The sequence below is a fragment of the Ochotona curzoniae genome, unplaced genomic scaffold (genome assembly GCF_017591425.1).
Source record: "Ochotona curzoniae isolate NIBS_2020 unplaced genomic scaffold, NIBS_Ocur_1.0 contig_21, whole genome shotgun sequence".
In the NCBI taxonomy this organism is placed as follows: Eukaryota; Metazoa; Chordata; class Mammalia; order Lagomorpha; family Ochotonidae; genus Ochotona; species Ochotona curzoniae.
In genome coordinates, this window is record NW_024465322.1 from 8,863,683 (window position 1) to 8,878,870 (window position 15,188).

Sequence of the window (15,188 nt, forward strand, 5' to 3'; positions counted from 1 at the left end):
CTTTTCTGAACTTTCATTTGTAACTTTGAATTCTCTTTTGTACCTACTACAGAGCATGATACATTTTAATCTGAATTTTTTTTTAAGGAAATGTATCTTCATATATATAACATTCATATAAAATATATCGAAGTATTTTGGTAGAACTGAAAAGAATTAAATGCTTATTTTTCAGTATAGTTTTGGAATAATAGGAAGTGGTTTTCATATTGGAATGAATAGGTTTACTGTGCTAGTCTTCATCTATACTGGGAAATTGAAACTTTGTTTTGAAATAAAAGGCAGGCGGTAGATATGTGATAAAGAACAACTTATATTTTCAGTTTTGTTAATTTACATCTAAGTAGATTTTGTGCTTATTCCACAGGCAGTTGTAATAGGTGGCATTTGTACATGCTTAACTCTAAAGTCTAAGAAAACATGCTTCTTAAACGGACACCTGTAGCTTATTTTTGCTTGTAGCTAGACTGCCTGCTTTGGGTAACTTCTGTCCCAGGAGTCTAACAGTTTGTGTCTTTGCCTTTCCTAGGATCTGGAGATCGTGTATTCATACCTGCACGGGATGGAAGCCTTATCCAACCTGAGGGAGCACCAGCTTAGGTATGCCGCTTGAACCTTTCCACCACGAGTCAGTGTTAGAGCTGTGTGTTACCATTTCCCAGGGTTAAGAAGGGTTACAGAAACTCTCCTTCATCTCCTGTAACTCTTCCAAAGTCAAATTGATTTTTTAAAACAAAATTTATTAAAAAGTCAGATATACAGAGAGGTGGAGAGACAAAGAACTTCCGTTTGCTGATTCACTCCCCAAATGGCTGCAGTGGCTGGAGCTGCACCCTTCAAAAGCCAGGAGCCTCTGTGGGTCTCTCATGCGTGTGCCGCATCCCAAGACTTTGGGCCGTCCTCTACTGCTTTCCCAGGCCACAAACAAGACTGGATGGGAAGTGGAGCAGCCAGGACTAGAACCGGCTCCCATATGGGATCCTGGCGTGTGCAAGACGAGGACTTTAAGCTCTAGGCTACTGCACTGGTCCCAGTTGAATTTAATTTTAGTCAGATAATGGTTTGCTGACATGCCACCCGTACCGTGGTTTGTACCCTCCTGCCCAGTTAGAAGGGGCATTGCTTGCTCCTCCGGTGAATCAAAGTCTTCCAGATTGTTCTAATTATTGAAAGAACGGTTTGGGTTCATTGTTTAGTATGTCATAGGTCATTGTTTTGATTACGTTTGTTGGATTAAATAAACTGTCTTTCTTGGGAAGCAGTGTTTATACCAAATGTGTTTTTTAAGTCATTTTTGCTGTTTAGTATTGTAGTAATTTTGCTTAAGGTTACTTGAGCTACATGTGTAGGATCAGGAGTGAAAGAGGGCATTGTGGTGTAGCAGGTTAAGCTACCAGTTGGGGCTCCCGTATTCCACGCTGGAGCGCTAGTTCTCCTATTGGCAGTTCCGCTCCTGACCCAGCTCGTCCTCGCGTGTCTTTGTGCCTGAGGCTCTGTTAGTATCTGGGAGCCCCACTTGGAGTACCTGGTCCCTAGCTTTTAACCCGATTCAGCCCCAGCTCTTGTGGCCATCTGGGGAGTGAGCCAGTGGATGGAAGATCCCCCTGCCTTTGTTCTTTGTGTTCCAAATTAGAAATCAGTACAAGCTTACGGTAAAGCAGCAATGGAGTGGTGGGCACCTTGACTGCAGTTGCTGGATTGGAACCTCTCCAGAGTCGGGGAGGCCGGCTCGCCCAGGCCTGGCCTGTTTCGATGCCAGCGGTTCTTAATTATGAAAGGAATGCTTGTCCTATATATTTCTTCTTTACTCTTTAAACACTAATTAATTTGTGAGCTTAATTTGTGAACATGTCAGTTTTATCTTGTTAATTGAAAAAAATATCAAGAGGATTGAATACTTCTAAAATTAAATTTTTAATGAAAATCATTTAAATTTAAGTAGATTGATGATTAAGTGTTTAAAAATTCAGTCAAGTGTTTTTTCTTCTTATTTTTTTTTAAAAAAGGGCAAAACCACGGGGGTTTTGGAAGACAGCTCAAATTACGGCAAGAATAGTTTTTAAGTGTGTAACTTCCGCTTTGTCTTGTCATGACAACTTGTTAAAGAAAAAGCTGTGATACCAATTTGAATGCAGTTAAATCTGCAAATTCAGATAACATGCAAACACTAAAAGTGATTTTCCTATTGTGCACATAAAATCACAAATATGAATATTCATATATTTATATATACTTAGAGTGGGTGTGGTTTTAAAATTATTTACATTATAGTAATTTTATGCGGTAGAAATAGAATGCTTAAGACTGGTGGAAATCTTGAATTGGAAAAGTAGAAATACTACAGCACCACTCCATAATTCCTATTGACTAGCACGAGAACTGCCAGCTTTCTTTATAAAAGTTACTTTGGTCAGCAGTAGCCACCGACCTCAGGGGTATGGGAAGTTGAGCTTGGAGCCTGTTCATGTCCTTGGATGGCTGGACCTTGCAGGGAGGGTCCTTTAAGATCTTATTCTCATATTTAGAGAAGGCATCTTCTTAGACGAAGGTGAGTTCTTCCCGAGGGCGGGATCAGGATGCCCGATTAGAAACAGCACTACTAGATGATGACCGTGCCCTTTCAGGGGAGAACGCGTCTTCAGGTGAATGGCTTTCTTGGAATTTTACGAAGAGTTTTTTCTCCAGGATTATTAGAAAATGGGCAGTTCAAACTTGCAGAGAGCACATGAACCCACTTGTGAGTGGGGAGTGGTTTTTACCAGGATCCCTGCTTTGCCCGTGTGGTGGAGGGCACTGGAGCGGGCAGGGCAGGTTTTCCTGTGCGGGAGGCCTGAGCTCCTGGCACTTCCAGCCACTGCGGTGTGCAAGCCATCAGCTGCTGCTTAACGGTCAGGGTGGGCGGCTCGGTGTTGTAAAAACTGTGATCTTAGCACAAACTTATTTTAAAAAATGAATATAATTCAAAGTCGAAGCTGCCCACAACGGCTGGTGTGTGTGCATATAAACGAAGAGTGGCATGTTTGCCAGAGAGGAGCATGCTGTGGTTTAAAGCAACGACTAAAAATCCGTGAAAAGCAGACCCATTTTTTGGGAATGATTGGAGTTGGAAACAAGTCGATGTCAGCATTATAGTGAGTATAATTGCCGTCACCTGGGAACCTTGAGCCTGTTAAATAGCGGCTAACCTGGTTGTTCAGACGTTCGCGAATTCAGGGACGGTCGGAGTGTTTTTGCTCCAATGTTTCCTACCAGTGTTTGAAGTCAAGCGGTCTAGGCACCCATTTCATTTATACAGTCTCATGCTCCAGTGTTATTTTTTTAAATTGTGTTATGTTTTTTCTTGACTTTCTGATGGCACTAGATACGCTGTTTCTTTAGACGGTTACTAAGTGACACGCCCACCGTGTGGTGGACGTTGATGTGGTTTGGAGAGAAACAGCCTTCACCTCACTCAGACCGTCGCCACCCCAGGACTTGCGTTTTCCCAGTGGCGCAGACATCACGAGGTCCACAGATGTACTCAGTGCACTAACAGGTGCCGGGCTGTTCACAAAGATGCTGAGTTAATAAACATCTGGTTTTGTCTGAAATTTCACACACTTGAATGATACTGATGTTGAGCTACGAATTGCATTGTCACTGATGGTGAAATTGATAGGTTTTCTTTGCTAATTTTTGTGAGCTCCTTCCCGTTCTTGGTGTACCACGGGGAGCAGTAACTTATTCAAGTGCTGGGATGTGTGAGGCGCGTGCAGCCTTCCCCCATTCAGCAGCTCTGGGCAAGGTGACAGCGTATCAAGTGTGTTCTAATGTCTTTAGCACGATTTGTTCTGATTTGTTAATTCAGATACCAGAACTCACCTTGAGGCTAGCAGATGACTGCGAGGAACCATATACAATTGTCTTAAATGGGTTCAGCTTGGATTTTAAACCATTAGTGTTTCAGTGGCAGCCCTTGAACTCATGCCTTTCTCTCTTCCACAGGTTGATGTGTGAAACCGTGAGATACGAAAGACACGAAGCAAACGAGGTCTTGTACTAGTAAGTGCCTGCTTTTTGTTCACACGATGTGTCACATGCAGTGATGAGATGCCCAAGCTTCACCCACATGGCAGCGACAGCGGCCTTGCCCTTAGCCTGTTGCTCAGTGCGTTAGCCACGTGAAAACTTCCCGCACGTTAACCGCTTCCAGTCCTTTCCTGATGAGTCTGTCGTGATCTCTGCCAAGTGGGAGGTGGTGTGTCACATTTTAGAGCATTTTGACATCTATTGTTACAAAATAAGAATGCAGTGTCCTTTCAGCAGAACAAAACCTATATTCCCTCAGCGCAACTGATGAGGTACCAAGATCGCAGAAGCATCTTTTTAGCTTCTACTTCCTTCAGAAACGGGGATGCAAGTTAGCCACAGCTCTTCGGGAAGGCTTGCTTCTTTCACTAGTACTGCTCCTCCTTTAGAGGGCTTAGCTGTTCCTAAGAGAGCAGACGTACTCTTCTTGGGGAGGTGATTGCCGCGATGGACTGCTGCTCCATTGGGTCTTCCTTCCCACTAAGGAATTGCCACCTTGCAGGCGTAGCATAGACACCGTGTGGTGGAACAAGCGAACCACGGCTTCTGGTCCTCGGGAGCCCATAGCCTCGAGAAGCAGATCTACTGCAAAAGGAAGCAACAGCAAAAACGATTAAGCCAAAATAATGTGTGTTCCCAGAATGAGTGGAAGAAACCCACAAGAGCACGGGGTCCCTGGCGCGGAGGCCTGGTGTTCAGGGGCTCAGTGCAGGGAAGGGGCCCTGCTTCGCCCCCTGAGCCTTGGGGCGGGTTCCATGCCCCGGCCTGTGGCGAGGCTCAGCGGGCCAGGGCAGCAGAAGGGTGCGGTCATGCATGCGATTCTGCAGGCAGCTGAGTCGCTGTACACCTGGCAGGTTACGTTCCATCTCTTGTCCTTCGTCTCCCAATTCCAGGCTGTGATGTCTTGAAATGAATTCCAGTTGTCGGGGTAATTGATCCATAATGACTTTGATATGCTGCTTTACTTCACACACACACACACACACACACACACACACACACACACACACACACACACACACACACCCCACTTCCATCTGCCAGCTCCCGAAATAACTGCCTGTGCCAGCCACCTTTTGGAGCCGAGAGCTGGAGGCTCTGTCCAGGCCTCCCCCGTGGAAAAGGAAATCGGTAGCTTTGGCCATCGCTGCTGCCGTCAGAGTCTGCTTTAGCAGGAAGCGGTAGCTGGAGAAGGACTTGCCCCCAGGGACTCTGGTGTGCGGCGAGGGTGTCTAACTCCTGGGCCGGAATCCCTGCCCTCCAGGCTCTGAGTCCTTAGCTGGGTGGTCAGTTTTGAAGCAGCAGAGGATATGCCAACGCACTGGCAGCTTAGATGGTGGAGTGACAGCAGGTGTTTCGTAGGTACTTCCTGTGTGCTGTGTGTGCCTTCAGCTGCTTCCTCCTCAGAGGTCACTGTTAGCTTCCCCAGTGTAGACCCGGGATGATGCTGAGGCCGGGAAAACATGAGGATATACCCCGGGAGGTCCCATTGCTCGATCTGGGACCAGGATTTGAACTCAGAAGTGCAACTCGGCAGCCTTGGCTCTTAGCCCGGTCACGTGCATCTTCCTGGGAGCGTAACACATGGAAGTGGGGTGTGTGTGTGTGTGTGTGGGCGGCCCCGACTCCTGCCTGCCCACCTGAGGCTCTGCCTGCAGAGTGGTGATCCATGACAGCCATAATGTATGGCTCATGTAGAGTGAAGGTGGATGACATTGTCTTTAGGCTTCCTAGAGTTTTTTTAAGTCTGTTTCCGTGGTGCCTGTGTGCTGTGCCTAAACACGGGGGCTTCAAGGGGCTTGTGGGAATGGAACAGGTGACGGCCGGGAAGAGGCTGGTGGGTTAGCTCAGATGCCCGTGTTCTGCACTGGTGTGGGGTGCAGTGGGGTCAGCTGCTTGCAGCACATATGGTCAGTGAGGATTTCCAAATGATGTGCCCTGTTTCTGATTCAACTTCTTCCTATCCTGGGGAAGCGGTGGAAGCTGGCCCCAGTGCCAGGGTCTCTCCCCTACCCAGAGACACCTGGGTGACGCTTCTGCTTCTCACTGCAGCCTGGTCCATCCCTCCTCTTTCTTCTTTTCCAATTAACAAATTATTTTTTTAATGGAAATGATGCTCAGATTCCCCTTCAGAAAACACGAGTTAATACCTGGCTCCAGGTCCTTGCTCCAGCTTCCGGCTGATGAATATCCTTGGAAGCAGTTGATGGCTTAAGCGGTGGCGTCCCTGCCACGGCGTGGGCTCTTGAGGTGTGCCCAGCCATCCCGGGGCATTTGGGCAGCGGCCAGGCACGTAGGTCTCTGACTCCCAGCCTCTTGTTCTAAGCGAAATATAAAGCGAGAATGCTTATTGCGGCACAGAAAGATCCATGCATATAAGGGGGTTTGAAAATGTTCGTGAAATATACCTTGAAAAAGCCTTGCAGGGATTTTCGTTAGTTTTAATCAAACTGGGCTTCTGTTTTTCCCACAAGCCTGATATGCCTTCCAGAGCTTTCTGAAGTAGCGAGGCACAGATGACTGCTTCCGAAATTCACAACCAGATGCATTTTGTAGCCACAGCTACGGTTACTTGTGTTTGATTACAGTTCACTAAGCGTTGGTAAGCAGTGAAAAAGTCTGGAGATCTGATAAATCATCATTTCCTAAGACCAGAAATTCAGAGGCTAATTCACGTAATCAGATTCCTTTGTATCGGGCCAGTCTTTTGATGAGGCCCTAATGAGATGATTTTCTCGCTCTGCCCTTGGCCTGGCCTGGCCTGCTTCTACCCTGAGCAGCCGTGTGGTGTTGAGAATGGAAGCGCACCTACTGGTAACCTGTGAGATTTCCTGGTGATTGAGTGGCAGTGTCACCTGTCTGAGAATGTTCTTGTGGGAAGACGGCTTGTTTGCTCGTGTTCACCCCGGAGTCGTTTCCTTCGTGAGAACCTGACCCCCGGGTGAGCGGTCGTCTTCCTGATCGGGTGCTGGCCACCTCTAAGTCTCTGGTTTTAATACTTTCACCGGGCAGTTATAATCTTCTTTTGATCTGTCCCTGGCCTCAGTTTCCTCATCTGTAAAATGGAGACAGCAAGGAGAGTTGTTAAGCCGAGGGCTGGCATGAGGGTAAGATGCAGTCGGGTGTACTCTGTGCTGAGAGCTGTGCCCCCCAGGACAGGTGCTCAGACCCCTTAACCGCTGACATCGGTGGTGGTCCCAGCTTTGGTTTAAAGCCTTTGCGGAGGGGGCTGGCACTGTGGCTCAGCTGGTGCCTTCCATGCCCACCTCTCCTAAAGGTACTGTTTTGAGTCCTGGCAGTCCATTTCCGATCCAGCTGCCAGTTCATGTACGTGGCAAAGCTTGGTGGAAGGTGGCCTGAATGCTCGGGCCCCGCCGTCCATGTGCGAGACCCAGACGGAGTTCTAGGGTCCTGGCTTTGGCCTGGCCCAACCTTGGCCATCAGAGGAGTGAACCAGCACACAGAAAAGCAGTCTGCTTTTCAAATAACTAAGACTTTTTTTTTTAAGAAAGGAATTGGGACTGTGTCTTCCAGTTAAGAAAAAGAAGTATTTATTAGGAATGAATTATACTAGTTCTGGTGTTACTGTGTTAACAAATCAAAACAAAAACGCCGTTCTAAATAGTATTGTGCTTAGGGGAGACTTGCAGTTCTGATAAAATATGAAGACAGGCATATTCCATCTCCCTTTCACTTGCCAGTCTTGGACATGCTGAGTGGACAATGGCAGTTCCTAAGGGAGGGAGCCTGACGCATGGTTATCCTTAAGAACCCGGTCTGAAATGAGACTCCCATGGGTGCCCAGACCCCCGCCGAGTACCAGCAAGACCCGCCAGACGCGAAGGAATCATGAGCTGGAAATGCTTTTAGCTCTTGGTGTCCGGAGTTGTCCTCACACCGTGAGCGTCAGGCATCGATGGGCAGCTTGCACTGACCTTGTCCCTTGCAGAAGTTTGTGGAATAATGCCCTGGCTTCCAAGGCCCTGCCCCTTCACTGTTATTAAAACTGCACCCTGAAGAATGACTTGTGAAGGGGCCTGCAGGGTTGATGGCTTTATTACTTTGTGCTGTCCGCTCTGTTGGCTAAGTGAATTGATGATGATAAACAATCCAGACGCCCAGCGTGTCGCTTGTGGCTGTAAGTCCTTCGCAGTCCGTGGGTCTCCGGAGGCCGCCCGTGGACCGCCCTTGTGTGTGCCGGGAGCTCACGCTCGGGACTCTGAGAAGCCATGGGTTCCAGTGCTGACTTCTTTCTCTTTGGAGTTTTAAATTTTAAATGTGAAGTAACTGACGTATAATTGTTACAACCACAAGCTTTTGAAAATAATTGCTAACTATTTAAAAATATTAAGATTTATTTTTACTGGAAAGGGCAGATTTTTTGGAGAAAACAGGAAAGAAAAATATACATATATATTTAACCCTCTAATTCTTTTTCAAGATCTGTTTTATTGGAAAGGCAGATTTATAGAGAGAAGGAGAGACAGAAAGATCTTCACTGGTTTTCTCCCCAAATGGCTGTATACGCTGGAGCTGAGCCGATGTGGAGCCAGGAGCCAGGAGCCAGGAGCCTGACCTGGGTCTCCCAGGCAGTCTCAGGTTCTCCAAGGCTTTGGGCTAATCTGCACTGCTTTCCTAGGCCAAAGCAGAGAGCTGGATTGGGAATGGAGCAGCTGGGACACAGATAAGCACCCCCGTGGAATGCTAGCACTTACAGGTAGAAGACCAGCCAACTGAGCCATCACTCCAATCCCCCTGCCCCGTACTTTTTAAATGGTATTTGTGGGAATTTATAATTCGGAGTAATTTTTGTGAGAAAACGTTGCTGTTCTGATGGTGGAGGTTGTGAATGCCAGACCTGTCGGACTTGGTAGACAGGCACCTGTGCCTTGGTGAAGGTCGTGTGTGCCCTTGGCATGACTCCGCCTGGCATCAGCAACAGAACCCCTTACCATGCCACCTTCTGTTGGCCTATCCTGTGTGCTTGCTGCTTCGTAACACTGGCTGTGCCCAAAGCAGCCCACGGTGTGTGTGTGTGTGTGTGTGTGTGTGTGTGTGTGTGTGTGCGCGCGCGCGCGCGCGCGCCTTGCAGCCTCCGAGCTGCAGATCGGCCCTCCACTCTGGCCCAGCACTAGAAGTGACGTCATGTGTTTGGGAACAAGATGGAAATGGCTGTGCATCTGAAAAGCCATCTGTGTGTTGGAAGGTGGCCCCTGCCGGAGTTTGTTCTTGTGAATCTCGGAACACTTTGTGCAGAGGGAGTCCTCCTTGCCCCCACAGTAGGAGCTGGTAGGCTTGAAAGAGGGAGGGGGAGTGGCGTGCAGTGCAGGCCAGGCCGGGTGGCGGCTGGGCATCTTGGAAAGCTGCCTTCGTAGTGAGCCCCTGCTGCTGTGAGAGCCTCAAGGGTGGCTTGGCTAAGGGGTCATCTGTGTCATGGCCCCGCTGGCAGCATCACCCAGACACCTGGAACTACATGTCCAGCCGGGCAGGGAGCTGCAGTGACAGCGTCGGCCAGCAGAAGCCAGGTCCTGCAGCTGGGCCAGGGCCCCCAGAGCCAGGAAGTGGGTGAATGTGGGACGTGTGGGCAGACAGCTGTGCGTGGACGTGTGCGGTCGGGAAAGGAAGCAGGTGGTGGTATCTTCCTCAGTCCTGACTGACGGGCCCTGCGGGGCTGCTTGCTCCTGCTGGCTCTTGCAGCCTCTGTGGTCTTCATTTCCTCTTATGTTCTGGCATTTAGTAGCCCACGAGATGGGCCAGTGCCACAGCTGGTGGCAGTCCTGTCCCCCGTTCCTGGAGCAGGTGAACTTTTGTGCCTGATTTGGTGTTCTCTTTTCACGCCCTCCCGGGAGCTGAGGCCACCTGCTCCTCCTGGGACCCCTGCGGTCAGCAGCTGCTTCGCCAGCTCTCCTGGCCACTCGGCTGGGCATCCCTCCACGGCTCGTCCGCCGTTGTTCCCCACAAGGCTGGCCCTCCTGTCTCTTCTCTCTTTGCCTGGTTTGCTCCCCAGAGGCTCCAAGGGCCGGGGCTGGCTTGGCACTTCCTCTGGATCTCCCCTGTGGGTGCAAGGCCCACGGGTTTGGGCCGTTCTCTGCTGCTGTCCCACGCACATTAGCACGGTATTGGATCAGAGATGGAGCAGCCAGAGCTAGAACCGGCAGCCCCGTTGGATGCTGACATTGGAGGCAGGGGCTTAAAGTATTGAACCACAACGCCAGCCGGCTCTTCTCTGTGCTTAAAGCCCTTGTTAAGGTTGTACATGTGGGGCAGTGAGATGTGCTGGCACCCCTCAGGGCTCCTCGGGCTCAAGCCAGTGCCAGATTGGAGCTGCTGAGCCAGCGTGTAGCCTCTGGTCCCTGCTTGGTCCACGTTTCATCAGGATCATTGTGGAAAGCACCGACTTGGGGGTGACTGCAAGCTGATGGTGCCCGGGTAGCTTTCAGTTCTTCCTGCCCCCTGGGATGGAGTCCTGTTGGCTGGCCCTCGCTGCCTGTCGGCTCTGCTGGGACTCCTGTCCCTCCTTGTTGGCTTTCCTGATTCCTTCATGCACACACCTCTTCCCACATGAGTTATCTGTGTTGTTGTTGCGTATTTGAGAGTCAGACAAAGGCAGGCAGACGGGAGTCCCTGCTGATTCACTTCCCAACGCCCACAGCGGCTAGGAGACGGAATGCAGTCCAGCTAGGTTCCTGGGTGGGCGATGGGCAGTCGGAACCTAGTTAATGAGCTGCAGGGCCTGTCAGGACACGGAGCTGAGAATCGAACCCAGGCACTTAAGCAGTGTCTTAAATACTAGGTTAGGGTTAGGGCTCCCGTATTAATTTATGTATTCTATTTATTTTAGTGTTGTAGTAACTTGAGTAAAGTAGCCTTTTCATAGTTGTGCAGATGTAATCATTTTGTTGATTCATTAGCTTTCTAATCCTTCAGTCCTCTTTGTCAGTTTCAACTTGATTACTATGTTAGGTTCCTACTTTGAGTAGACAGACAGCGATTTGAAAAGCTTTTTTTTTTCCATATGGAGACAGTGCCACCTTGTGGAAGCCTCAGGTATTGCTAAATTCTTTTCCGCCTGCCTTCATTTGCCATTGTTGGTAAATTGGAACTTAACACCTTTGTGGCGTTCACAAATGTTTGAATTGATGTTTATTCATTAAGAATATCTGAGTGCCAATCCAGCATTAGATGGTATGTTTGAGTGCTCATGGTTTAGAGGAGTGTAAAAGCGTACAGGGAGTAACTCCTAAAATAATTCTGACAGTCCATCAGCTGCTTCCTGTACCCAGGAAGCTAGGAGGATCAGCTTGATTTACCTGGAACATTCTTAGCTGCTCAGAGGTGGAAGTTAACCCAAAACTCAACAGATGAGCCGTAACTTCACCAGATAAAAGGAACCCCGCATGAACTGGAATAGCAAGTTTGTTCAAGGGCCCGAGGCCCCAGCAGGTAGACGGATGGTATAGCCGAGCAGAGCTGGCGAGAGGGAGTGCCTCAGGGTTAGGAGCAAAAAGCAAAGTGTTGTCTGTCCCAGGGGAATGGAAGGAGGAGACAGGTGATGGGTGATCTCATTTTTTTAAGGCTCAACCTGGGCTGTGGCGGGCACTTGGGGAGTGAACCAGCAGCTTGGGGAAGGGAGGCCTGCCCTCTGCTGCCTTGTCCCTTGTCACTTCTCAAAGGGGAAGGGGCAAAGAGGCACGGATACATTCCTTAAAGACACAACAGAGGGAGGAGGAGAGCAGCAGACGCCACAGGGCCGGGCACAGGGGTCAGGCCGAGGAGCAGGACACGAGGGCCAGGAGTGGGGTGCGAGGCGTCCAGGAGCTGCTGGTGTGCACGCTTCAGGAAGGGCAGGGATCTTCTCATTGTTCAAGCATCCTGATCACCTCAGCTGGTTGGCAGGAAACCTTCCAACATTTATGAGTGTGACAAACTGCTGGCCAGACTGAGCGACCTGGGGAGGCATAAACATTGCTAATCACCGAGAGTGCAGTTGGATAGTATCTACCCAAAATACCGTGTGTGCGTCTTTTTTATTTTAAAAATTTGTGTCCACTTGAATGTCTGAGCCCTCTTCTTCCTTCTGCTGGTTTACTCCCTAAATGGCCACGGAACCAGAGCTGGGTCAGCCAGAAGCCAGGAACTTAGATCTCCATCTGGTTCTCCCACGTAGGTGATGGAGACCCAAGCAGTTAAGCCGTGACCTGCTGTGTCGCAGGGTACCCATCAGTGAGAGTCCAGAATCGCAAGCAGAGCTGAGTGCTCTGGTGTCCCGAGAACTGTCTTAATCTCTGTCCCAAACACCTGCCGCCTGTCGCTGTGCGCTTCGGGCCTGGTGTAATCAACAGTCATTAATTAAGCTCACGCACTACAGTTTTTGTCTCTATGCAGTTGCATGTGATCGAAACATCTAAAGTGTGGGGTTGCCTAAGTCAGAGACTGTCCGTGCGTTCTGTGGGATGGAACAAGTCACAGATCTAAGACTGCACGAGAAGGCGTCTTGTTATCACAGCATGGCACCGTGTGTGAGCGTGCTGTGCGTTTCCTGGGCGTTGTAGAAGGAAGATGATGGAGGAGTAAGAATCTGTATCCGTTGTGTGTGCAAATGCATAAAGAAGTTGAGCCAATACAAAGGAAGCGTGGTGGAGCAATGCGGCCCAGTGAGTGTTCTGGGAGATGGAGTTTCAGTGTATTCTTCGTTTTATGAAGCCAGTGAAAATGTTTGAGGTTCATCGAAGGAAACTTGAAAAAGTAGGTGCCGTGCGCATTTAGGGAACATTTAAAACACTTGTCTATATTGATTCATGTCTTCGTTGACTCCAGAGATCAAGATTCCACACGACTGCAGTAGTTGAGTGGCGATATTTTTGAGTCTGTGGTTTATGCCACTAGTCGTTACAGTTGTAAAGGTGCAGTGGGTGTAAGATTTGTGCTGTTCTCTATTTTGATGTTGTTGTTGTTGGTACAGATCGTTGTCTGATTCTGTTCCCTTTGCTTTTCAGCCCTGATGACATCGGGACCTGCTGGTATATCCTGCTTTCCGGCTCCGTGTTCATTAAGGAATCCATGTTTCTGCCCAGGAGCAGGTATCGTATAGAACATTTCTTAAAGCTTGGAGATTTTTTTTTTCTGTAAATTTTTTTTTCTATTTTCTCTCCAGTACACTGGAGATCTTTCAGAAACGATCGTCCTGCGTCTTAACCGCTGCTGTAGCCCCTTTAACAGCGGCAAGAACGGAAATGCGTGTGTGACAAGATCGTGTCACTGTGTTCTGGGCACAGTCTCCCATGGGGCATAAGACGGGTCTCAGGTTGGGGTATGTAAAGATGTGAGCTCGGCGGTCGGTCTGCGACATCTCAAGAGAAGCAGACAAGTTCACGAGCAGCGTGTGGGACTAGCCGTGGGAAGCCTGGACCTGTGCTGCCCCTTGCTGCCTCGCAGGGCCATCTGGTCTCCCCCCGTGCACCTGTCGGTGGGTTGATCTGCGTCCCGCTCTTTGAGGCTGTCAGGTGACAGGCTTGTCAGTGCTGACGGTTGATTTATGACCTCAGCTCCCCACTGGTCACAACATTGAATGTGCTGCCTGGGTATCTTCTATTTTTTTGTTCTTCGGTGTGAAATCTGATTGGCTTGACTTGGGGCAGGTGAGCGTCTCTGGTCCAATCCACCACAGCCAGAAAAGCTTGGACTTGGTAATTATTAACACGATCTGCTACTTTCACGTTCCCCAGAATGTCAGCTACACAGATTCTGTTTTTCCCTCTTAATTGCATTTTTTTTTTTTTTGTTTGAAACAAGTGTTTCTAGTTTGGCTGAAGATGAAATATTTTTATCTTGTATTGCTAAACATTTGAACAAGGTTAAATTTTTAAGAAGTGTAATAATCCTCCTTGTTTTCACCTAACTCCTTTATTAAAAAAACTATTCAGATATTTTCTTAAGTGATTGTGAGTTAGGAATCTATTTTAAAGATGTGAACATTTTTCGGAAAGGGCCAGTAAGATGGGAAGAGGTAACTTGATACGGCAGAGATGTGGGCGTTCCAGCACAGGGGAGCAGTGAGGGCCCTTGGTGGCCAGGGTGAAGGGGAGGGTGTGCCCGCAGCACACTGCATGTGATTAAAAATAGCCTCTGGTACAACCCTGGTGTTTCTTGTGCCTGTGCTCTCCCGAAGCCAGTTTGGCAGGCATTATTCCCTCTGGGAAATGATCCCATGAGTGAGGGCAGAGGCCTGTTTGTTTCTGTTCTTGTAGTAATGTTAGTTGTGGTCCTGATAACAGCCCCAGGTGGTGGGGATGCTGGGAACAGTGTGACAGCATCTGTTGAGCACGCATTGCTCACAACGCGTTCTACATTCAATCAGCGAACTTTGTGAGTCACCTTGGGGGTTGGTTCGCTTCTGACCTGGATTTTATGGCTTTGGAAACTCTTGGTGCACCAGGATGGTGGTGGCTGTGTCTCTTGGAGGTCTTCCTAGAAAGCCAAGAGTGACCCTGTGGATCAAAACCTGTAATCCCAGGAATTGTGTTTCCCAGAGGCCCGGAGGACTGAACGGCAGGATCCTGCCTGTCTGCACGCAGGAGCCCACCGCCTCCGTGGGCCTCCGTGGGCCTCCGTGGGCCTCCGTGGGCCTCCGTGGGCCTCCGTGGGCCTCCCGGGCCTCCGTGGGCCTCCGTGGGCCTCCGTGGGCCTCCCGGGCCTCCGTGGGCCTCCGTGGGCCTCCCGGGGCTCTGGGGCACTTGCTTTCTGGACTTGGAAACAGAGGCTGACATTGCTTAGGCATTGGCAAGTTTTCAAAATTGTGTATAGACTTAATACAAGAAAACACAACTATCATGTAAATTTTTAAAGATCAAATTCTCTCATCCAAGGTAATCATTCTTAGTGTTTTCCCTCGAGGCATTTTAAATGTGATTGTTGCATATTTAAGATCCTATTCTGTATATTATTTTATAAATTGCCTGTTTCAGTTCAAGACTGTATGTGACTGTCGCACATTCGTGCAGTCATGCACACGTGTTCACATTGCCTATTATGAAGAACTATAAGCTGTGTAACTTTGTAAAAGATTAATTTATTTCACTTGGGAAGTCAGAGTTAGAAAAGGAGGGACAGAGAGAGATGTT

The 15,188-nt window shown here is 48.9% G+C and overlaps 1 protein-coding gene across 8 annotated transcripts in view; it reads left to right on the plus strand.

Moving 5' to 3' along the window:
• RAPGEF2 (Rap guanine nucleotide exchange factor 2) overlaps positions 1-15,188 on the plus strand; it is a 157,310-nt gene that overhangs the window by 56,191 nt on the left and 85,931 nt on the right. For all 8 annotated transcript variants that reach the window (XM_040971341.1, XM_040971343.1, XM_040971338.1 and 5 more), the window contains exons 2-4: positions 530-600; positions 3,985-4,041; positions 13,065-13,148. In XM_040971341.1, the coding sequence (XP_040827275.1) occupies positions 530-600; positions 3,985-4,041; positions 13,065-13,148 (212 nt within the window). The remainder of the gene's footprint in view (positions 1-529; positions 601-3,984; positions 4,042-13,064; positions 13,149-15,188) is intronic.